Genomic DNA, 25598 nt, shown 5'->3' with positions numbered 1-25598 from the left:
GCCCAAGATCATCACTATGGCTTTTTTCCTCATTGTGCTACTTAAACAATTTTTCTCCTAGCATGACATTGGGAGGATAAGAGCAAAATGATGAGGTGCAAGTAGTGAGAAGGGGGAGAAATATCACCATGTCCACCACTGATGAAAGCTTAGACTCCTGTATTAGGCAGAGGTGTACTAGTGGCCCCATGGCCATTATCAACCTCTTAACTAAGGAGGAAGACCACTGCCCTGCTGTTCTCTCAATCCAGTGACATGGATTGAGACCCTACCAACAGCGGTAGGGTGTGTAGGGAAAACAAGATGAAAATTTAAAAATTCTACACAAGGAACAAAATGTCTGAAGTTTGCACAAGCCAGATATTGAAGCCTATTTCATTGGTCTCTTAATACCTTTAGTTGCCTCTGGATATGCCCTTATCTACATATTATTTCTAAGTTACAGCTTTATTGAAACTTAATTCATGTATCATAAAATTTACCCTTTTAAAGTATTTAATTCATTGATTGATTTTTTAATACAATCACAAAGATGTGCATCTATCACCCTTAGATAATCCCTCAAAATTTCTACCACTCCAAAAAAACTATACCCAATATAGTTACAGCCTATTCCCTCCTTTTACCAGCCTCCATCCAGCAAGCCATCTTCAGTCTCTATGGATTTGCCTGAACATTTCAAATAAATGTGTGGCCTTTTGTGCCTGGCTTCTTTTACCTTCTATGTTTTCGATGCTCATCCATGTTATAACATTTACTTCATCTTTATTCTTTACTGAAAAAATAATATTCCACTGTATGGATACACCACATTTTTTTAAATCCATTCTCAGCCTAGCACTCTTGTTGAAAAACAAAAGGCAATAAAGGTAAGAGTTGTGAGGCCTCTAGGTAGTTTTGCAAGACTGTGTTGGCTGTTCTGAGTCCCTGGCATTTCCATGTCAACCTTAGGATCAGACTGACAATTTCTACAAAGCCAGACGGGATTTTACAGGTATTGCACTAAATCCATAAATCAATTTGGGGGAGCACTGTCATTTCACAATAAAAGTTTTCCAATCCATGAACATGGGATGTCTTTCCATTCTGAAACCTTGCTGGATTTATTAGGTCGAGTTTTTGTTTGTTTGTGGTTGCCTTAGGATTTTCTATATATATAAAACCTTGCCATCTGTGACTACAGATAGCTTTGCTTCATTTCAAATCTCAATTCTTTTTTTCTTGACTAATTGTCCTGTGGGAATCTCCAGCACAATGTTGAATTAAAATAGTGAGAATGGTCATCCTTGTCTTGCTCATTATCTAAAGAGAAACATCCAATTTTTTTTTCCTTGACACGTATTTCTATTTATTAAAAATATTAACATTTCAACTAATGTATGCAGCACACAATCTATGATATCTAGGGGCATAAGGATACATGACATCTTAATAGAGACCAACACACAAAATTTTAAGCAAAAACAGTTTCTTGGTACTCCAGACAGAATTAGCAGGTACAGGTTGTAAAATGACTGTGCTTGCTTACTGTGGAGATAAAGGGCAATCATAAGCATTTCAGAACAGAACTCAATTTTTTTTTAATGCCATTCTGTTTAATTATTTGTTCTGAAAACATCCAATTTTTTACCATTAAGTACACTGTTAGCTGTGGGTTTTCTTAGATAGCTCTTATCAAATTATGGAAGTTTCTTTCTACTCCTGAATTTGTTGATTGTTTTTATTATGAAAGGGTGTTTGCTTCTGTCAAATGCTTTTTCCACATCTAGTAAGATGACTGTGTAGTTTCTGTATTTTATTAAATGCTATATTATACTGATTTTTGTATGGTAAACCAAGTTTTCATTCCTGGAGAAAATTCTACTTGGTCATCATGTACAATCCTTTTTATGTGTTGCTGGATTCAATTTGCTAGTATTACACTGAGGATTTGTGCATCTATATTCAGAAAGGTTATTGTTTTCTTGTGATATCTTTGTCTGGTTTTGGCATAGGGTTAATAGTGGCTTTACAGAATGAATTGGGAAGTGTTGCCTCTTCTGTTTCTTTGAAGACTTTATGATAATTCATATCAACTCTTCCTTAAATATTTGGTAAAATTCATCCAGTCAGTTCACCCAACAAGCCACCTGGGCCTGGGATTTTCTTTGTTGAAAGTTTACTAGTTCAGTCTCTTACTGGTCTATTCAGATTTTCTAATTCTTCCTGCAATTATGGTAACTTATGTCTTCATGAGAACGTTTTAATTTCATCTAGGTTATCTAATTTGTTGGCATATTATCATTCAAAGAATACTTTCTTTCTGCCCCCTTTATCTCTCTGATGTTTCTACACACCTACAGGTAGATTGGAATAGTTCATTATGTCCCACAGGACTTCAAGGTTCTGTGCTTATTTCTTTTCTTTTTGTTCCTCCAACTGGATAATGTCAATTGATCTGCCTTCAAGTTCACTGATTCATTCTTGTACCAGCTCAAATGATGCCGAGTCCCTCAATGAATTTTTCTTTTTCAGTTACTATATTTTTCAACTCCAAAATTTTTTTTTTTTAATAATCTCTACCTCTTTATTTGCATTCTCTATTTGGAGATACATCATTCCATACTTTCCTTTAGTTCTTTAGACATGGCGCATGCCTTCAGTGCCCTGCCAAACAGTTTACAACTCTTAGTCTTCACTTCATCTTGTAAAGAACATCAAGGTCAACCAGAGGTGAGAAATTAGGGTTTCTTCAGATCTTTTCTGGGGCAAAACCTTGTAGATTCCCAGGAATATGTTGCAGCTTTTCAAAGCCCCTCAAGGACATTTCATTCATTTCATTTTCTCTTACTATATTTTGATCAGTTAATTCTTGGCCCCAACTAGCAGACCATCTCAGGCAGCTTTGATTAAATAATTGTGACTGACTGTTTTCAACATGCAGAGCCCTTTACACAAAGTGAGTTCTGAGGCCAAATAAAGATAAGCCCTAAGAAGGGCACTTTTAAGCAAGCTACCAGATAGGTCAAACAATAACATTTTTTAGGAAGTGGGCATTTTAGGGAACTTCAATTCTGTTCTGCTCACATTAAGTGGCTATGAAGCTTCTGGTTTTCACAGCTACCATACTTGCAAATCTGTCGGCTTTCAAGGCCACAATGGAGATGAGGCAAGGAGGGATGGGATTAGCACAAGTTAAAACACCACAGGTCACTGTTCCTACTGAGATCACATTGTTCTTCTTGAACAAATATTCTTTGGATTGTTTCAAGTCTAGCTAATTTCCAGAGTTCTGAAGACATTGATACTGATAGATTCACCAGTGTTCACAATGCCTTTATGGAGTAAATTTTCAAAGGTCTTTACTCCACCATTCTGCAATTCTAAGGCACTTATCTGTGTTTTTGGGTGAAACCTTAGTGGGGTATTTATCATCATTTTAAACCAAGTATTACTGTGTCACTCAGCATTCCAACATTAACACTTCTATTCACGACCTAAGAAACTGCTGCTGCTTTAACCGCAAACACAAGAAAAATCCCAAACGTTCACAATCACATCCATCTAGACAGTCAACCCTCTTGCAGGGGAATTCCTAGGACTGCTTCCTAAAACTGCACTTACAAGATAGAACTGATTAGAATCTGGAGTACTTTTAACAATGTTTCCCACATTACTAAGTTTATATTGACTTCAACATCAAAAAGTTGGTTCATGGTTGCGATGGCCCCAATTTCAACTCTAACATTGCTAGTGCTCAGCTACTTGAAAAGGTGTGGACATAAAGGCTTAATACTGTGCTCATCATGCTGTTACACTTGCTGAAGGAGGTCATAAAGAAATACTCATTATTTTCTTACAAACCATTCTAGAGAAGAGTATGAAGTAAGGAGCCACAGGGAACACATCCTTTTCGAACAGAGAATTAAAGACCCAGTGCTCTCAGAGGCTCATTCCATCGCCTACCAATAGCCTGGTCCACGGCTGTCCACCTTGCTGTCTCTTAAGCTTCCATCTCTCTTCAATGAGTAATGGGAAAAAGAAGTGAAATAGTAGGTGAGAACCTTTGACATGTGTCCCTTGCAGGTCTCCTATCAGTTTGCTTCTGTGGAGTTATGTTTTGTTATGCCAAATTCTCACCTGTTCTACTGTTCTTTCTTGGCAAATTCCAAAATGCATTGAGGTTCACTTTTAAAGAATGGGCTTACATAAAATATACATATGAATGCTTATATTGATTAATATATTAATATATTATAAGCAATATAAAATGCTTATATTGATTAGCATGTTAAAAAGCATTTGAAGAAGACAAATTCTGAATTACACTGGGGGTGTGCATGAAGGGATCTAAGTTTACAGACATCATAAAAATAAACCCAATTCCCAAGCAAGGTACAGTGTTCAGTGAGAAAAATCTCTCAGCCCATTATTTAATTCCCTAGTGCCAAGAAATTGGTGTCAAAAGCAAACCCAGAGCCACCTAAGGCTTCAAAAAAAAAGGATTTACAAAAGGTTTCCAAAAATATCATGACATGTAACAGGAAACAAACAACTGAAGTGACCATGGGGGGAAAATAAAATGTGTACATATTTCTACTGTATAAAAATCCTCCAATAATTTCTGCCATTTTACTTTTGTTACAGTAAGATTTTCCAAGGTTCTTTCCTGATACTAACTCTACAAGAGATGAATATTAAAGAACGTGGCCGATTCTTTTCTGATGTAACACTAAGAACTCGGGCATGCCATTACAGCCACCGTGGGTCTCAGCACACGTATTCAGTGCTAAGTCATCACTCAACACCTTCTTATACCTGCTCTGGGCGAGGAGCTGCCATTGAAGCTCATATCCTATTACATCCAACACCCTGAGTGGTGGGCACATGGACTTTCCCAGGGGATAAATTTAACTTCTATAAACAGCTTCAAAGCCAACCACAGTGACTAAGATGAGTGTTAAGACCATTTTAATGAGGTGTTTTTGTAAGGTAATGAGGCTAATATGGCTAGTAACCTGGCTGAGAGTCAGTTTGGGTAGAGTAAGGATTATCAAGAAATTCACCAACCTACAATTACCCTGTTAAGAGTAAACGCAAGGCCTCCCAAAAAGCCACCTTGAATGGCAATGCTCCCAAGGATGGGCAATGCCCAGCATATCTGTTAAAAAAATTAATTGTTCTTATTTTATTATCACCTGTGGCTAAGAAAAGCAAAGGGAGAAAGGAATTATTTTAAGGCAAGAAACCAAGGCTACTCAGGAAACACACAGCCAGAAGTGCATAGATAGCCAAGGCACCAGTTAAACACTGAGCACAACACAAAGATGTAAGCTGCATCTGGACAGGGACTCCAGAGCCAGTAATTGATTTTTGAATCAATTATAAAAATAAAAATGCATTTACTATTTGGAAAATCAGCAAAGTCATCTGATGGTGACAATGGAAAAAGGGAGGCAAAGGAACGGAAAGTTGAGAAACTAAATGAGTTGTGTTATTTTACCAGGGAAATTTTCAGTACTGAACTGTCTTTAAAAGTAAGGACAAGATCGGTGCAAGATCAAACAGCAACACACACGATTAGATCTAATTGACAATGTCAAGGTAGGTACACTACTGGGACAGGGTATCATCCATATTACAATGGGTCACGGCCCAGCTGTGTACTGACAGAGACAACAGCCAAATATATGTCATATTTCCAAAGAGGTTCCACTATCCATGATAGGAATTCCCTTCCCTCCTTACATGCAACCTGAGAGCAAGGACCACATCTGGCACAGGACGCCTCAGGCAGTACTGATCATACTCTATCAATACAAACACATTCTAGATCATCTACGTGGCCACCGTATGTAACAGCACACTCCTGGAGCTGCCATCAGCCCTATATTCATGATCAAGACAACAGTAGTTCTACTCTGTCTCCAGCTAATATGACCACAGGTCAGTGATGTCTTCATGCTCCAGAACACAGTAAGGTAGAATACTGAAGAGTAAGTCATAGAATAAGTGCTGACCACCCAGCACATTAGTCACAACTGGAAAACTTGTCTTACTTAGCAGCCAGTACTTCCTGAGCACAGATAACAGCTGTAGTTTTAACAGAACAGCATTACCTGTCGCATTAAAAATCATACAGTAATTAGATTAGGTTGGGAGTTGTATTTGTAATGAATCCAGATGCTGGTTATAGTGATAGTTACAGTGATATATCCACTATAAGCAGTTTATTCCTCCTATGTTTGGATATATTTTAAGAAACATTGTAATAAAAATAATTTAAGGCAACACATGGAGTCCTCACTGATGTTTCTCTCTAAAGGGGGTTCTAGCTTATTCAAGCTTAAAAAAACATAATATAGCATATTATTTTGCCTGCTGTCTTCCCACTGCAGAAAAAGAAACACATGATTAATTGTTCTTCCCAAGGCAAGCACTATTAGGTAAGGCATGCCTCACTCGGAAATCTCAGAACAGAAAATACCTAAGCCCAATCAGTTAAGCGCTGAGTAATATTAACAATAAAATGAATAAGCATTTGTTATTTTTATGGCTATTCCCCAATACTGGGCTAAATTTAGAAATGTTCTTTTAACTGAGCACCCTTTCAATTTCTTTGCCAAAACTTAATATTACTACTTTTGACTTATACATGTGACTCTAAACAAGGAATTTGAAAAGAAACAACCACACTTGAGGTCCATGTTGTATGTAGTATAATGCAGGCTAGAAGCCACTTACATTCAAACAGCAGTAACCAAGTTTTAAGACCTCCTTTTCCGTATTTTTCCTCTGAGTTGGTCCCAATCTGTGCCATAATGAAAATCTGAACTCTCCCAACATAAAGCTTGAGGCCCTGCTATCTGCTCCCCAAACTCCATGATGGGAACACCCCTCCATGCCCTCCTAAGCATCTACCTTCTAGCAGAATTGGCATCAGCTTGAAAAGTACAGCAATCAGGTTTCCCCCAAAGAAGACTTTTCTGGATTGCAGACCCACCTGTTTCAGGACAACAGATCCAAAGGGTGAAGTGCAGAAACTTCATGCTCACCAAATGGTCCCAGCAACCCACACACCAGGGCATCTGTGTAGCCAGCAAAAATTAAGACTTGAGGCCAACACAGACCATCTTACACAGAGAATTCATGCCCACAGAAGCAGCTATCTCAGCAGGGCAGCCCCACTCAGATCACCACCCAAAGAATCCATATCCCAAAATACACAACCTTGGAAAGATCAGTAGTATGGTATCATGAAGCTGAACTCTAAAAACTCTTGTCCCTAAAGCTCTAATGTCATGGGCCACCAATGGGCTACTAAATATATCTAAAATCTGCCTGGGGACTGGATAATAACCCAAGTGGGCAGCAGCTGACAAAATTACAAACCCCATGCCATATTGAGCTACCAAAAGCCCTCTCATCATCCACATTAAAACAAAACAATTCTCAAACAGGCTCCTTACCTTTAGCAAATCAAGGTATTTTTAATAGCTGAACTATCTCCAAATCCAGAACAGTCCTATATATGATTCTCCTAATTCTTTCGGTCTTGTCCCTTCCCAAAAGGATATTTAGTAATTAAATCACTGGGAGAAGCCTTCAATAGTTCATGTGCACAGGGAATAAACAGGGATTTGAGTTATCATTTTTTGCATTTTATCTTAACAGTAATATTTTGAAAGGGAAGACAGTATGCATTTACATATTTTTATTTGCAACATCTCAATGACATTTCTGTGAACTCCCCTCTCTAAGACCTTCAGGATTGGAAAATTCGATCCTATGCAGGGCTGAGTATAAATAACCACCTTCCTTCCTGCCTCCTCCAGACTGGAGCCAGCACTACAGAAAAAGAACCCTACAATCTAACATGGCTCTTCCTCTGCAGCACGGTGTGGGATAAAAGCAGCAGGCAGGCCTGAAAGGGGCGAAAGTGTGGATTCTGACACAGGGAAGACATGGGTTCCCATTCCAGCTCTGGCACTTGCCAGCTGTGTGACTTTGGCCAAGGTGACCTGTCATATCTAAGCCTCGGTTTTCTCATCTGAAAAACGTGAAAAATAGTATTTATCATCTCACCTGGTTGGTTAATGGGTTCAACCAGGTAACTACGTGAAACTGACAGGCACTGAAGCCGGCCTCCTCAAGCTGGGCACTAGCAGCATTTGGGACCAGATGTTTGGGGGAGTGGGGGGCCTGCCATGTGCCTTGTGGGATGTTAGCAACAGCCTGGCCCTCTACCCGTGGGGTGTCAGTGACACCTCTTCAGTGGTGACAACCAGAAGTGTGTCCAGGTATGGCCAAATGTTTAGGTGGGGATACCTACCCCCCAGTTGGAACCAACATAGTACGTATTTAACAAAGGTGGGTTTCTCTCCTCATCTCACCCATGCAGCCCTCTGAAACAAGCCAGGGGATTATCCTAGACTCCTCCCTTTCTGTCACCTAACCAATCACCAACCAACTCCAAAGCTGCCCGCCTCAACTCGCCTGCATTTGTCCCCCCTTCTCGGTTCCACCGCCCCCACCCCACCCCACTGGCCAGCTGCGTGAACTCCTGCTGTCACCCACCTCAAACCCGCTCTCCCCTTGCTGCGTGGTGGGCAGTAGACATGCACAGCTCCCAGCGGGCTTCTCAAACGCCCCCGGGGAGAAGCCTGAGCTCCTTGACAAGGTCCACACGGCTGTTCACTCTCAGCCACTTCCTCCTTGGACTTCCAGTCTGGCCACCCCGGCTGGCCTCCCTGGAGAGCTCCCCGGAGACACCGCGGCACTGTGATTCCACCCACGGGCTCCGGAGCCAGGATGCTTTGGTTCAAGTCCTGGCTCTGCCACTTACCAGCTCTGTGACCCTAGACATCTTTGTGCCTCAGTTTCCAATGTCAATGGAGAAAAAAATACCCACCTCATAGGGCTCTGAAGATTATATGAGTTTTTGTAAGGCATTTACATCAGCACCTAGCATAAGGAAAGTGCTCAAATTTTAGCTGTTAGCTCATTTTATTTGTATCTGAAACTCAGCTCAGCAGTCACTGCTCCAAACTGGACATTGCCTTTTTCACCCACCTTCACGTCTCAGACTCAACTGCACCGTCCTGTGTCGTTACTTCCACAACTTCCCTGCCCACGATGAATTATCACAGCTTATGTGTCCCTCTCTGACAGCTCAGCCTCCTCCTCTGGGCGAGAGCTGCAGGCCCTTGGATCAATGATCAGGCCCCGCGAGTGCTGGCTCCAGTCAAGCCACAGTCTCAGATTAGACAATCAGATAAGCAGGCCGAAAAATAATAATTCATAAGGTCTTTTTGACTGCTAATTTATTCATACAATACAGAGTACCCCTTTTTTCTAGTCCAGAACCATTATTTAGGGTTTCCACTATCTTCTAAGTGAAAGACCTCCTGCCTCTCCAAGCCCCCAAAGAGGCAAATACACACAACAGAAAAAGGGCATAGACTCATCTTTGATTGTTTTACTGGATTTTCCACAGATTCTTAAAAGGACAAAGAAAGTGCTGAAACTGTCATTGTCAGTTCGAGAGCATCTGCTTGAGACCATCATTCTGCAGACTCCAGAATTAAGGCTATTGGGCAAAGAAGGGCAATGTCCGTGTTGCCCAGGTGTTCAAACCACCACAAGACTGGTAAACTGAGAAGTCACTCCTGATGGAGCAGCACGGTGCTCCCCACCCCAGTCCTCCTCTCAGTAATTGACATTTCCCCTACTGGCTCATACAAAATCCTAGGTGAACGCCCCCCATCTGGTCTGTAGAGTCCCAGGTGAGTCCTCTAAGATCTATGCCAAATCCATACTATTCACCAACTGTGCCCTTCCTCAAATTCCCCTACCACCAGCTCCCAACAACCTAGGACCACAGTTTTTTGCACGGTCTTCCTGCTTTCATGCTTGTCCTGCCCCAGCAATCCTTTCTCCACAGTCACTTCAAGTCACAAATCAGATCCTGCTGTTCCTCTGCGCCAAGCCCTCCAAAGGCTTCTCACTGTGCTGTGAAGCCCTAGCCCTCCGTGGTGGCCCTCAAGGCCCTGGTGATCTGTCCTCTGTCTCCGTCTCTGACCTGCGTGCCAGTCCTCCCCATGCTCCAGCCACTGCTCCCTTCTGTTCCTCGAGCTCGCTCCCATCTCAGGGCCTTTGTGTTTGCTGTTTCCATCAAACATTCTGTCCCCAAACCGTGAGTAGCTGACAACACCCCATGCAGTCTCAGCTGAACTGCCATATCCCCCTTATACTGTGGGTTCCCGGAGAACCTGCACCTCTACAGCCCCTGGGGGTGCCCTCTGCCCCTCCAAGGACGTGAAATTTGCAAAAAGACGTCACAGCCTCTCCCTGATGCAGGAACGGCAAATGCTCAAAACACACAGCAGCTAGCCTACCATTACAACCATTCATTCAACATTGACACTGGGCCTCATTTGCACTTAGAGGGGTTTTCTTCTGGGGAGAGGGATGCCTGGTAGATGGCATTTCATACACGTTGTCACAACTGTTGGAGGAAATTAAGTGCATCCTGGGTGTCTCCACTGGAAGAGGCCTCTAGGATGCTCACACCTGGCTTCTTCTGGACTTTGCTCCATGCATCTTTTCCCTTTGTTGATTGTTCTTTGTATCTTTTTGCTGTAATAAACCATATCAGAGAATAATAATTTCTGGGTCTTGAGAGTTCCTCTATTGACCTTTGGGCTGAGAAAGGTTGTGAGGAGTCTCAACCGGTGAGGAGGTCCAGGAGGGCTGATGGAGCTGCAGAAGGGTGCCAGAGGTGGCACGCAGTGTCAGGGATCCCGGGGCCCCCACGGGGTGATTCCTGTGGGTTCTCCGGCTGCAAGTTGGGGGGCCCAGCCACCCTGGCCCCTCAACATTGTCCAGGCCTGGCTCTCCAGCTTTACAGGTACTTCCATGCTATCCAAAATGCCTTCAGTAAATCCCTTTCTGCTTAAATTTGTCAGAATTGGTCGCTTCTGATTGCAATCAGGAGTCCTAACTATCACAGATTTTGTACAGAAAGAAGTGCTATAAATAAAATTGGATTGGCTGAGTCAAGGGGCAGGTAGAGGAGTTCGTGAGTCCCACAATCGCAGGTAAGTTGGTCATTCTGAACAGGCAGAACAAAGATAGAGTGGGTTTAAGAGCCCTGTTGGGTCCAAACTGTGCCTCTTCATTCGAAAATATTTTTAAATTGCCCTGAGGCAGAAGCAATGGGGATGAACAGGGGATAGAGACCTGCCCCTAAGGCACAAAGGCACAGAATTCCCAGAATCAGAGACTCCATCTAGGTAAGGTCAGTGGCTGTCATTACCAGCCTCAGGAATCAACTGGAAGCAAGCAAACCTGAAACCTAAGTTCTCATGGGCGCTTACTGCCAAGTACTCAGCTGACACCAGCCTATGACTGCTCAACACCCAAACCACCCTGAAGCCCCAAACTCACATCCACGCAGGGCCCAGAAGGGGCACTTCACCTGCCCCATCCAGGTGCAGCTTCAGAGGACAAGAACCAAGGGACATTCTCCCACTGGACATAATCCAGTAGAGCCGGAAGCTGCCAGACCAGCTGCCCAAGGCAGCAACTCCTTGCTGTTCCTGACCGGCCAGCTACCACCCTGTGTGTTCTTACCTTCCCCCTCTCCAAGTGGAAGGTTTATGACAGTAGCCTAAGTCTTCACCACTGTAGGTTGAGGTCTTGGGAGACCTAACCTATTTAGTCTTAAGTTACCAGACTATTAAAAACAAAAAACAAAAAAAACCCTCCTTTCGGGTGTAAGAGAAAGGACACTATAGTACCCATAGGTCCTTGCAGTATATAGATGAAGATGTGGACTGCCTCCTTGGAGAAAGGGAATATGCGATGAGTCTCTGAAGCCATGGGCATATCTGAAAGTGGATTTATCTGAAGGCGTGTGAATTATCCAATGGGTGGACTTCATCCCAACTCAAGGGGTGGACCTGTACGACAATAAAGGTAATTCCACCCCCTCCCTGACACTGGCTGGTTGAAGGACAAGTAGATCTAAGCCTCTGTGGGCCAATGAGACACAACAAGAGATTTCCTGGGTGATTCTGGGAACAAGATTTCCTTAGTCTTAAGTGAAAGCCACTGGAGGCCATTCTCTTTCCTCTGCAGGTAGGAAAAAAAGACAAACACCATAGCTCTGACTGCCACTGGCAGCCACCATCAGACCAATAAGGTCTCTGAAAAGGGCCAGACTTTAGATGGCAGAGTAAAGAACAAACTTCATTCCCTGATGGCATCATTGTCCTTATTGTCCAGGTGGGCACTTCTTAATAGACACACCATAGCTGAACAAGACAGATAAAGTTATAGTCTCCATGACAACTACCAGTAATCTACCATAATACATGGGCCGTCATAACATACAAATTACAATTGGTCAAGTGCCACAGCTCTAAACTGTAACTTTTGGGGGACGGTGCACATGGGGGAGTGTGGTGTGAGTGCAAGGAACCCACCACCACATTAAACACGTATCTCAAGTATAAGATGCGTTCTTTTTTTATTTATTATTAAAAGGAGCAGGGGGAGACAAAAACAAGGGTCAGATCAGATGTCACACGGCATTTGCCACCTCCACTCCTGATCGGGAGGGGACCACCATGACACACTCTGGGAAACACCCGCCGGATGGACACTACATCCCGAAACAGGAGGAGGAGCAGCTCCCGGCCACTTGGACATTTGTTCTGATGACTACAGCTGTGCAGAGCCACCACGGTGACATCTACACTATTCAGTACCGCAATTAGGCAACAAGGAGACTGCTAAGTCCAAATCCAAGGAAACCAAACCAAAGAGAAACAGGTTTCAGCTTCATTTTCATGGCACACACAGGCCACCATTTTCATAGTATACACAAAATAATTTCAGAGAACACCAAACATGACAACAGACTTACTTTTATGAAACTGTAATGCACGGAAGGATGAAAATACAGAGTTTAAATGCCCATAGTGGAGAAAAGAAACATCTATTTTTGCAAACTGCAAGTGAAAAAAAAATCTAACTTACCAGTCACTCTTTTCTGAAAAATTACCAATCGTTTACCTATTCCTCCACTTTCCTCCTTGGTGGGGAGCTCCTAAAAGGCAAACGAAGCAATGCAATAGCTTTGATATCCTTAGACACCGAGCACAACGTGGGCCCTTGAAACCCATGTGCTCAACTGAACACACACTATCAATATTTGTACTGAAGCAAGTGCTCTAATTTTTTACCCAAAGCTTGAAGTACTATATGCATTCAGGAGGTTTCTTTCATTCTCACTTTCAAACTTTCATATTAACGAAAAAAGAGCTCACTAAAGAAACACAGAAAATGTAAGTAAAACAAGATGATAAAAATGACCTATAATCCCTTTGCTCAAAGATAACTACCACTGACTGACATTCTGGGATACACTCCCGGCCAGTTTTTCCTACGCATAAATACTTTAAACCACAATAGGGTTCCACTGCTCTCACTCTTTTGTAACCTACTTTTCCATTTTTCCTATTACTGACATCTCCCTATTATTAAATATTCTCCAATATCTTTTCCCATCCCACCCGGCCACCCCCATGGCTACACAATTCTCCTCTCTACCTCACTTTTCCAGCAAGGGAGGAAAAGCTCCTACACCCAGATTAAAGTGTTCTCTTTCACTAACAACATTTCCTGAAATTAACACATCTATTCCAAAGGCAGGCAGCATGGCACATACCAATTTCTCAATTACCAGCATAAACATCTTCTAGAACTCAAAATCAACAGAGTTCAGCTCCCTCTAAATGGAGCTTTCAAGCCACATTTACTTATCCTCTGGGGTTAACAAGTAGGGAGGAAATACAGCTGGTTCAAAGTTTAGAAACTAAAAACTAACAGACTGTGATTATGGCTTGTGTCCAATTTATCACACACGTAATGCAAAGCACAAAGGGAACTGCAGGGGAGGGAAAAGGGGAAAAAAAGCAAACTGAGTCTCACTTTCACTTTTCCTTTAAACCTCACACTACTTTCCAAAGCCAGACTCCAAAGATGAGGATGGCACTCTGATGATACCCAAAGACAAGTCACTTACTGAGGGAGAAAAAAATGGGACTTAGAAAAACAAGCACAGGATTTTCAACAGACTTAGGTTCTAAAGGTAGGTGGGAGATTCATGAGTTAAGTATACGTGGCACTTGGAATTCAGTGGGATACACACACATATTTTTTTTCAGTAACAGTTAATATTGAGTGCTTACTAAGCTAAGCAATTCTCTAAATAATTAGGCTTGCTTTGTGTTCTGGAAAAAAAAAAAAGACCAAAATGACTTCCAGTCAATACATAACTGGTTTGTATTGAATAGGTTAGTTTTACTCACAAATTCAGTTGAACAGGAAAAATTAATACAGAGGCCTTCACATTGTACACTAACTCTAGCTAAGCCTGTCTTCAGTACTGTCCTCACACTGAGGATAGCCACATAGCCAAAGTGTACTTAGAAAACTTAAAATCATATAGATCACTGAAAATACTGTTGTTTGCATTTTGAAGCATTAGTTCCTAACAGATGTTGCACAGCACCAGGTCAGTGTGCCCTCCCGCCAGGTGTGGAAATGCCGGCCACCTTTCCAAACTGCAATTCTCTTCCACTGCTGTCACAACTGCAACCCTTTCTCTGCAACAGAAGTCCAACTTTACAAAGACACATTACAAAACGTGACCCAGAGCTGCATCCAAGGAGACCAAGAGGAGCCAGGCCTTGAACGAGGCTGGAAATGGAAAATAAAACGTGAACACTGTGTGAACATAGGCGAGACTAAGAAGAGGCACATTTCAGAACCCTGTCACTGCATATGGGGTCTTCTGGGCCTGCAACCACCTCTGGAGGGACCCCGGCACACGGCCTTTCCCTGGTAGAGGGAGGGGGACACGTGCCTAAGCCGCTTCTGCGATCCACCAAAACCCCACTTCAGTGTGCCTAGGAAGCCAGGGTCTGCCAGCGATTGGACAAGTCACAGGTGACGGGACATGACCCTCACTAGCATTGGGGCAGATTCCTCTGCTTATTCATCCCCTACATGGAACTCCCACCCCTACTAGCCCTTCCAAGTTCCACCTTACACAGGGCAGATTTCACATCAGGGCATTTTACACTAAAAAAACCTCTCTTTTGAATGGCTCTTTTCTCTTGGTGAAAAGGAGGTATAAAAAGAATACAGAATCTCTTAGGAGCTTCTTGCTTGCCAAGAAGTCATCAAATGCTGCGTTTGATGACAGCGAGGGAATCTGATAGCCTCACCATTAAACCTGGCCAGTTCTGAATCAATGCAGGACTTCAGAGTCAACGACAAAAAGTTGACTGAAGTGTCAAACATAAGCTAGTTACTCCAGATATGCTTATGTAACATAGCTTTTCTCACCTGAAGGTATTACAGTAATAGTCAGCATTCAGGCCTCTCCAGTTCAGAAAAAAACATTACAACTAGAATGAGATCCTATATATTCATGAAATAAGTGTCCCAGATCTTTACGCCACTGCTTTTTCTCTCTGCTTGAACCTGAGCCACGTCTTGCTTCAGGAATCAAGAATATCTCCAGCAGTCAAATACCCAGAAGTAATGATATTATTAGTTCCTTCTCAAAGCCAATAACAGCAATTATGAAAGAGTGTGCACAGCAGAAATAAAATTATTTAGAAGTCCCTATGCATCCAAGAAGAAAGCAGATGACAGTGGTTCATACAGGAACTTTTCTGTATGTCTGTATGTTATGGGAGCCCAAATCCAAACACTTGTGCTTCTTCCAAATTTTAAAACGCCCCAGTTAAGGGGAACCTTGGAAAAAATGAGGATTCTTGATAATGCCCACATTGACAAACATTGCTTTAGGTGTTTTTTTCAAGAACTAACTTTTTTAGTTTGTAGGAAAATGTTTTCAAAATATAGTTTCTTTTTCCTCATCTCTAAATAAGCTCTCATTTCCACAACTCCACCAAGCATCTCCCAACCAACAGTAACATCATTAAACAGTAAACAGTACAAACATTGCCACCTATAGTCAGAAAATGAAATATGCGTATACTGTGCCCTGGAAGAGAAATACAAATAAACAGAAAGTAACATTCTGCCACAATTCTCAAACCTTTCATCAAACCTACTACCCTTTTCTTTTCATCATTGTATTATTCATATATTATTTTGATCATCTTTAACATGGGTTGTCAAAAGATTAATATGTAATTTGCTTTATTATGAACAAATATATTAAGACAAAAACAATTATCCAAAACCCTACAACATCAAAAATCTGAAAGCTCTTAAATTAGGATCAAGTTTTACTGCTGCTAGTTGTCTAGGACCCAAAGTTCAAGGGCAGCAGTAAAAATCTGTTTAAACAGATCTTTTAAGTAAAAACGAAAATTTTAATGTGCTATCAAAGGGAAACGAATTTCTTTCACCAGTCACACACCATCATGTTTTATGTTATTTAAATAACTGTACAATGCAGATCGGTGATTAGATTAGCAATGAACACAAAGATTCTCACCATCCTGGTGAGGGTAGAAGTAATTTAGCAGGAACTTGAAAGTATCTTGCGATGATGCAACATAATTCTTAATATCAGGGATTTCTTCCTTGAAATTATTCATATTTCTCCTGAATATATACTGAAGCATACTGATGCTCCCAGAATCGCAAAACTGACTTCCCAAGGAAATTTTCTGGGGATGTGGGCACTCACTGACTGCACTGAAGAATACCATTCGATCACTGCCCTTAAAATTGTTCTGTGCAGTAAAGACACAGCAATCTTCTCAGGATTCCCACCTGGCCACTGTCCTCAGCCCTTTGAACATGATTTTTCTTCCTTAAGGAAACTACCTTTCAGAAACAAGATAAACAATTCAAATGAATATTGGGACTTAATAAAATTGGAATACAAACTGTCCATTTCTACCAATTCCACAGAATCTGTGGAGAAGAAAAATGTCTAATGAGAGTAGAAGTTAAACAATACCCTGTATTCCCCCTCTTCCCCTCCCAACCCCACCAACTTTTAAACTGCCTTTGAATGTCACCATAAAACCCTGGCCCTTTCATTCAGGGTCTGTTTCGCCAATTTTAATCATGAGGAGGGCCATGGGGGAGCCCATGTCTTGGGCACACGGCACACCCAGCAGCTGTGCGAGGCCTCACTCTGAATCTGGGGTTGGAACAAGCAGGCAAGCTGTATTGTCGTCCTGAGAACTGCCTTTCTGCATCCACCTTTAGCTCCAGGCAGTATCTAAACTGTAATTTCCAAAAGCAATCTTGTGACCATTTTGCACAGCTGCAAAGACTGGGTGCAGTGGTTCTCAAGTAATCTCTTAAAAACATGGACCAGTTTTTTTAAATTAATGATTATTCTTAGTTACTTACAGATGGCTATTCAGGTGGCATCCATTTAGGCTCCCTACTTCTCCCCTGCCAATACCCACTGAAAGGCACTTACCTTATTTGAGGAATTTTCACAGAAACAGAAAAGCAGAAATCTGACTAGCAGTTGACTTAAGTGTTGAATGAATGAGGTATTGAGACTGATGGCCCAGATTATCCCAGGTTTCTAATGAGAGTAAGTCATGAATTCTAAAACATCCTTGTTTTCATTTTTCATACCATCTCTGAAACAAGGATGCTTCATAAAACTAATGATAAGCCCAGGATGACAGTTTTTTCTTTCTTTCTTAGTGGTTCATAAAATAATGGTGCATCTTAAAAATGGACAGCATCTTAAAGAAAATGGTGTCTATGCCAAAGGTTAGTTTAAATGTGTTATGAAGTGGGTAATTATACGCAAATAAGAAATTCCTAAAACAATAGGAGCAGTGGAGACATTGGCTGCCACATCTCAAGGGCCACAGCTCAGATCCACTAACTGCTGCCAGCTGAGAATGTAGTGCCAGTGAAGTCAGAGTTTTACCATTTTCTATGAAAATCCCCAAGCTTTAAAACACTATGGAGACCATTCTAATAAGCAGGGCTCCTGGTCAGTTCTGACTAGAAACCATGAGTTTATAACCCCTGCTGTACATCTTCATCTTAAGATACCCTGAATAATCTGGCTATGAAGACCTTTCAAAATCCCTGGAAGAGAGGAACCACATTCAAAACTAACGCTGTGTAATCAACAGAACTGGGTTTACATCCTAGCTCCATAACTTACTCACTGTGTGTCCTTAGGCAGGTCACTTAGCCTCTCTGAGCCTTCATTCCTCATCTGAAAATCACAGCATAGCTCACAGGGTTCGGATGAGGATTACATGAGATAGAAGTGCCTAAAGGCTTCTCCCAGTGCTAGGTACAGAGAAAGCATATGAAACATCAGCTATCTATCCTTGTTTGTATAAAATAAGGAAGAAGGTGTCCAAGTACCATAACATGTAAACTTGGCCTTCATATCTATGCCATTTGCCTCTTTCCAACCACCAGAAAAAAATTAATGCCACAACTTAGGAGAAAGCTGTCATTCAAACTCTAGTATTTCGCCCAGCGGAAAATCTTTTCAATAAAGGATACCTTTCTAACATGCAATAGAAGATTTCAGAAGGTTAACAGTAATATTCCCGAGTAAACAGTACCAAAGTGTGCTACAGAGTGCCAAAAAAAAACCAAATAAAAACAAAAAACTGCTAAGGAACCAAGCCAAACGCAGAAACTAGTCCAGACTGTTCCAATTCCAAACTAAATCTGATCCTGGGCCCTGAATCAGAAGTTTTGCTAATTCACTAATCCCTCCCACACCAAAAGGCCTTCAGCTGATAGCAATTTCAAATTTGGTTACCTGAACTGACCTGACTTAAATCAGGGTGACTGTGAACTGTAACTCACCCGAGGAAACTCAGCCAAAAAGACAACGAACAATAGTACATGCACCCACAGAAGCGCACATTCAACTCCTTTTATTCTGCTCTCAGGACAGATCCAGAAACCATGTCCTCTGTCCTGGCATCCTGCTCTTTTCTAGGCTAATGCAATGCTTCACCACCAGCAGTACTTAACAGCTACAAAGTCTTTTTGAGATGGGCTCTAAGTGCATTCCAAACATACAATGCTTTTCATCAACCTTCAAGGGAAAGACAAACTTGCTTTTAAGAAATTTGCTAGGTATGGATGCCTGTTTTGCTAAGGAGTTGGTTTATGAGGTGACTCTTCTACGCAGCAATCACATATCTTCATGTGTGGATGTTGTGCAGCACACCACGAGGGGGAACTGACATGCACCCCCATTTAACATGGCTTGGAAAAACCACCCAGCCGTTTGTCTCTTCCGGCGGGCATTCTACTTCAAGAGCCTGTTAAAATCTTCAGTTTCCTTACACAAACTAATTCAGGGAGACAAAGCAAGCTGGGCAAATTCAACAATTTGTTGTTAATATTCTACGAAGGCATTCCCTGATTTTCCAAAGGGCAACCTGACAACATGAAGCCTACCATAAAAAGCAAGTACCATAGAAACGTGAAGTCATTGAAACAGCCCTGCCTTATTTTTTCACTGGTAGAAGCCGCTGAAAAAGGAAGACAGATGTGACTTCTCTTTTGTAATACAACGTGTGTGGAACTGAGCAGTACCAGCAACATGGCCATCACTCAATCAATAAATTCCCCATACATCCCAAATACCCATCTAGCAACAAGCAGGAGTGAACCCAGTCATACACACACCCTGTTTATATTCCATCCCCCACTCACACACAAGACACCAATTAAAATCAGTATTAACTCATTTAGACAAAAGTGGCAGGATGCACTCTAGGTAGATTCTGACACTAGCTGTAAATGTATACAAAGCACAAACAGGGACATGCACGTGATTCATTCATCGGGTTGAATTTCTCAAAACACTCAGAATATCTTTTTCAGGGAACTTTTAAAAATAATCATGCTTTTTTTTTTTAAAGACCTAAGATTAAACGTGGCTGGCTTCATTCCCAAAACCTCAAGCCCTTTGTTTAGGAATGTCTGTTATCTTAACACCTTTGCAAAAAGCTCACCGCCTGCCCTCTACTGCCAATGAAATGGAGAAGTAGCGAATGAAAGAGAAAGCTCCTCAAAGAGGAGAGAACTCAGGGAAAGGAAAACCCCTGGGTAAATGAAACAATGCTACTTTTCACCCATCCCCCAAGTAACTGCACAAAAAAGAGAAATTACTCAAGCACAGAAGGGCAAAATAATCGAAAATGCAAATCACATCATTTGCATTGTGATCATTCTTTTATAAAATACCAGGGCAAGCTTTACTTGGCACGGTTAAGGAAAAAAGTCAAGCCCCGAACACCCTCTCCACCCCAAGATACCTATTTGATTACACTTACATCGCGCGTACACACAGACACACACACACCATGCCAGAGTAGGAAAGCTGGTGAGAGAGAAGCCATAACGTGGGCATGTCTCAGATAACAGCGTCTCCATACCCTACCCTCAGTCACCATAGGAAGATGGGACCTCAGAAAACAAACAATGGGAAGAAAGAGAAACCCAGAAATCCTTGAATTTCCAGGCATCGACTTTTTATGAAATGCACTACCAGGATAGGAAATACCTCCCTGCTGAGTAATGCTTCATGGGTTGTAAATTCACCTCTCGAAAGGGGAGCCAGACCTGGGCGCGCACCCCACCAGATGGCAAACCCCTCCTACCTGCTCTAGCCAGCCAGCCGGTCACGCCGCGCCAGCGACAGGCCTCTCACACCCCCAACCCCCCCCACTTTGGCCGAGCAACATACCAACAAGAGCCGAGCGAGGCTGGTGGAGAAAGGGCTAAGCAGCTGAAGCAGGATCGTTTCCTAAGGGGGGCTGAGAAACCGCGAGGAGTGCGGACAAAAACAAAGCTCATTACAGTCGAACCGACAGCCTTGGGGGCGTGGCTTGCTTAATTTGCTTTATTAATAAAAGGGGTCAATTGAGCTTTTGTCTATCCACCCACCCCAAAGGTGCTGGCCTTTGAATCCTTGGGAGGAAAAATATGGCAGGGCTGCAAGCTCCCTGTAAGTTTCCAGCAGCACCTGCCACTATGCCAGACCTGCTCCCCTACCAGAAAGACCCCGAAATCCACACTCCAGGCTTCAGACTCCGCAAGACTGAGGGACAGGCACACACAGCTCCGAGCGGTTCCCCCAGTCCACCGTGATAAGCACACACACATCAGAGCACTTGCTGACACAACCAGTAGAAAGTTCCAGGGAGAAACAATTCAGGTTCCTCCCGGGCCCCGGGCTCCCCACACGGCGCAGGTCTCAGCCGAGACCCAGACGTGACACACACACTCGGGGCCCACACACTCGGGGCCCCCGGGCCGCGGGGCGGAAAGTTGCCCCAACAGCCCCGGGAAACGCGGCTGCGAGAGGAAGAACACGCGGGCAGAGGCACGCGCGCCCTCCGCCCGCCCACCCCGAGGCGCGAGCAGCGTGCACCCCGGGCTCCAAGGACCTCGCGCCGCTTTATTTACTAACAATGCGCTGGGGTAGGGGGTGCAGGAGCCTGGCGGAAGGGCCCGAGCACCTCCCCCAGCAGGGACCCCACTCCGGGGCGCTCCCGCGTTTGGGGTTCCCCGGCAGGCGCGGGGGAAGCGCACCCCGGGGGGTCGCCCCAGTCCCCACCCCTGCGGGCACGAGGCAGGAACTCCCCTGGGCGTCCGGGCGGGAAGGCGGCGGCGCCGCTCACCTCGTCTTCCGAAAGTCCGTAAACCGGCTCCCCGAGCCCGGTCGCCATGGAGCCGGCGCCCCGCGCGGGGCCGGAGGCACTCCCGGGCGGCTGGGCTGCGGCACGGCCGGCCGAGTCCTCACTGCTCCGGGTCTGGCTGGCCCCGCGCCCGGCCCTGTGCGCGTCCCGCCGAGGGGGACCGGGGGCCGGCAGGTGAGGGGGCCCGAACGCGAGTCGGGGCCGCTGCCGGCGCTCTTCCTCCGGAAAGGCTGCGGGACCGCACGGGCCGGCGGTCCCAGGAGCACGCCGTGCAGCGGGCGGCCGCCCCGGCGCCTCTCTCTACGCGCGGAGGCGGCGCACAGCCCGCCGGGCTTTCCCTCCCTCCCCGCCCCTCTCGGAGCCGGCTCTCGGATCGCGGCAACCCGGCTCGCCCGCCCCCTGCTCGCTCCCGGCCGGCCCCCGCTCTCCCCGCCCCTCCTCCGCCTCCTCCCACCCGGCGCCCAGAGGGACCCTCCCTCCTCGCCGGGGCGGGCACACGAGCCCCCCAAGCCAATCGCAGGCCGGGCGGGGGGCGGGGTGCTGCCCCCCAAGCCCACCCACCCCCCGAGCCTGCGGAGGTGCTGTCCTGGGCTCACCCGGCAGGCGGGCGGGTTCGCGCCGCAGAACCCCAGCGGGCTTGGCCTTCGGAGCTGACCCCCCCCCCCCTCCAGCTTTCCCTCTGCTTTGGGGAGGGGTCCGGCTGGACATTTAGGAACACTGGAGGCATTTTCAAAAAAAAGCATCACTCATTCCATTCCTCTTCTTTATGGTCTTTTTGCCAAGAGCCCGGAGCTCGCCTTAATTGTTAAAGGGAGAAATACGGATGTTCCGAAACCCCTTTAAATTCTTGGCAACCCTAAGCAAGCCAGACTTGGCTACACTGTCAGCTCCCCGGAGCCGATCTGCCTGGCCCGGCCTCCAGCAGGGGAGAGGCTGCCCCGGTGTGGCCGCGGGGAGCCACTTGGCTGTGTCAACCTCACAGGGAACAAAACCAGCACAGCGCCAGCTCTGAGTACACACCCACCCACTCGGAAACGGACAGCGTGATTCTCTGAATAAAAGGCAGCTCATTTGTGAGCCGCAACATGAAATATCAAATTCAAGTTTAAGGTTATCCTCTGCATATGCAATCCATTAACACGTCTTATTAGCCACCGTAGGATTCTTCCCACATAGCAGCTACTGTTTATCTAGCAAGCAGTTCATTTAATCCTTCAGATTTACGGGAATGCCAGAGAGTACTTGAAGGGAAAGAAATTCGTTACTTTTTCAGGAAGGCTTTCCTTAAATTTAGATGTTAAGTGCAGTTGTGAGTTTAAAAAGAAAACAGAAGCAGAACATGTCATTTGCCTTTGAAAAGAAAACATCAAAGTGCCTGCCTGGGTATTAATAGGGTGCTTTTAGGGGATTTTCATTTCAGTTTAAGAAAGGAGAACTCAGCGTTTTCCAAGAGAATCTTTATGCCCATTCCCAGATGCTTTGCTAAATATCTGCTGTATGCCCTGCTACATGGCTTTGGAAAAGAAAAGGGGGCGCACCCATCCTAATTTAAACTCTCCTTTGCTTATGACATTACTGTGATTTAAAACGTGCAGCATAGGTATAAAGGGGTTCCTTTCAAGACTTGGCCTCATGGAGTCAACACCCTACTTCAAAGCCTTCTCTACAAATCCTTAGCTATTAAATCAACAGTACTTAGATGCCACAAAAGCCCAACTGAGAAAAAACCCTCATCTTTATGGAGGAACTTTTAAAAAGACAGGTGGCTGCTCATTCTTTCCAGGCTAAAGTTTTTCAAACTTTTCAGACCTAAATTCTTTTTATTTTTGATAAAAAATCCTCTCTCTCTCTCTGTCTCTGTCTGTCTCTCTCTCTCTCACACACACACACACACACACACACATACACACCAATTCTAATATGCCCTTCACCATGCCTGTGACTCCTAAAGTCACTACTTCCTTACTTCTACTAGCCAGACCTTTGTCAAGCTTTGTGGATTTTATATTATGGGGGAAAAGTGATCAACTTTAAAATTTTCTAATAGGAAATTATAACTTCTAATTACATAGAACTCCCCTCCTCCATCCTGGAGGTGCACGGTCCAGGCTTTATCTTAGGTAAGGCCGTATCTTCTGGGAATTGCAGAGGTGTGTCACACTTCCTGTCTCCTTCGTTCCTGCTCCCACACCTCCACCTAACAGCCTGCGCCCACCTGCACTCTGGGGTCCTGTCCCTTGCTTTCCCTGAGAGATGATTATTAGAAACCACAATATGAAACTTGCCAAAGTCATTTACTGTAGGGGTGTTTGTAAAATCATGATTCATAACATCATTCAATGGTCCTTATAAGAGGACTCAAGACTTTTAAAAAGGCTTTCTTTCTTGCAAGGAACTGGTAAGCTTTTGTGTTATGAATGACAATAATTATTTCAACTGATTGTTTTTCTATTTACTTTGGCCACCAGGAAACCCAGCACAAATTTTAAGCCACAAAAGAACCCATAAAAACAAAATCAGTTTTCTTTGTAATTACGTGCCTACTTTGCCCCAACGCTGTGGTTCTCTATCCTGTAAGCAAATTGTTATTATCTGGGGAGCTTTGAAACGACCGCATAGCCAGCTGTCAGCATAGGCGAGATTATGGTTTCATTGGTTCAGGGTCAGAGCACAGTCATCAATAGTTTCAATGGCCTCCCAGGTGATGTTAATGTGCATGTATGGTTGAGAATGACAGCCTTGGCCAGTGGTTCCCAAAGTTTGCTGCATGTAGGAACACCTGGGAATCTTTAAAACTACTGTTCTCTATCAAACTCCCCTATTCACTGATTTAATTGGGGCGGGGGACACGTGGACATCAGGACTTTCAGAAGCTCCCCAGATGATTCTAATGCAGAGCAAAATGTAGGGCTCCCCAACCTGCACTTACATTCCTATTTTTTACATATTTTCCATGATCTTGATTTATATATTTCTTTATATTTCAGTTTACAGGAAATGACATATTATAAAAATACTCACATCCTTTGTGGAATGATGTAGGATGTAAACAAATATACTTAAAGTGACTAGTATCATCCATCACTTATACCCACCCCACCCCTCTGAAGTCTCAGATTAGTAATCCAGTTTTCTTGGAGGTAGGAGTGGTTCTGGGAGGACAGCTCTTAAGAGGAACTATTCAGCAGTCTGATCCAAAGCAATTCCTTGTTTCATCCTCCAATCAGTTTCACATATATCCAACAATTACATAGAACCTAACTTGTAGATTGTTCTCTGGAAGCTGTTCCATGCATGCTGTTCCCTTTGGAGGCTGCCTTTAACATCTAAGATTTGGCACGATGGGTGTTTGGTAAATGCTCTTCATCAGATCATCAGAAATGAAAAATCAGCAAGAACAATTTTCAAGCACACTGGGGTGATCACAAGGAACGTTTTAATGCTAAGCCTCTCTACAAATTATTAAGTCATCTTAGCAAACTATGCATATCTTAATCAAATCTGTGAAGTACCTAAAGCTGAACACATAGTGTCACATTTGCATACATTTCTTCTAAGTAACACTAGATTTTTCTCTTCCATTTTTGGTGACCTGTGTTCTTTAAAAAGAAAGCCCATGAAACAGACTTTTTGAAGATGGCCATGTACCTGCAAAAACTGGTGTCATCTTGGAACTTGGCAGAATTCATTGACACATAGAGAAATCTCACAAATTTAAGGTGTTTATGATTATGTAAGGAAAAAACCATGCTTCAAACTTTGGGCAAGTATAGAGGTGGGTAGCAAAGAATGACTGTAAATAGCTAATCTTTTTGTATAAAAATAGCCAAGCTTTTTAAGAAACACATTTTGAACACCTATGTGCTATTCATTCTAACACTCAAAAAAGAAATTATCTGA

The 25598-nt window shown here is 43.7% G+C and overlaps 1 protein-coding gene across 3 annotated transcripts in view; it reads right to left on the bottom strand.

Moving 5' to 3' along the window:
- NEDD4L (NEDD4 like E3 ubiquitin protein ligase) overlaps positions 1–22017 on the bottom strand; it is a 322004-nt gene extending 299987 nt beyond the window's left edge. For 2 of the 3 annotated variants that reach the window (XM_036876837.2, XM_036876838.2), the window contains exon 1: positions 21681–22016. In XM_036876837.2, the coding sequence (XP_036732732.1) occupies positions 21681–21728 (48 nt within the window). In that variant the 5' untranslated portion in view covers positions 21729–22016. Of the gene's footprint in view, positions 1–21680 lie in introns of all 3 variants that reach the window. The other variant, XM_036876834.2, reaches the window with a different exon arrangement.
- Between the last annotated feature and the right edge of the window lie 3581 nt (positions 22018–25598).

This window comes from Manis pentadactyla, chromosome 6, assembly GCF_030020395.1.
Source record: "Manis pentadactyla isolate mManPen7 chromosome 6, mManPen7.hap1, whole genome shotgun sequence".
In the NCBI taxonomy this organism is placed as follows: domain Eukaryota; kingdom Metazoa; phylum Chordata; class Mammalia; order Pholidota; family Manidae; genus Manis; species Manis pentadactyla.
The sequence above is the reverse complement of the archived record's forward strand: the minus strand, read 5'-3'. Positions and strand labels throughout refer to the sequence as shown.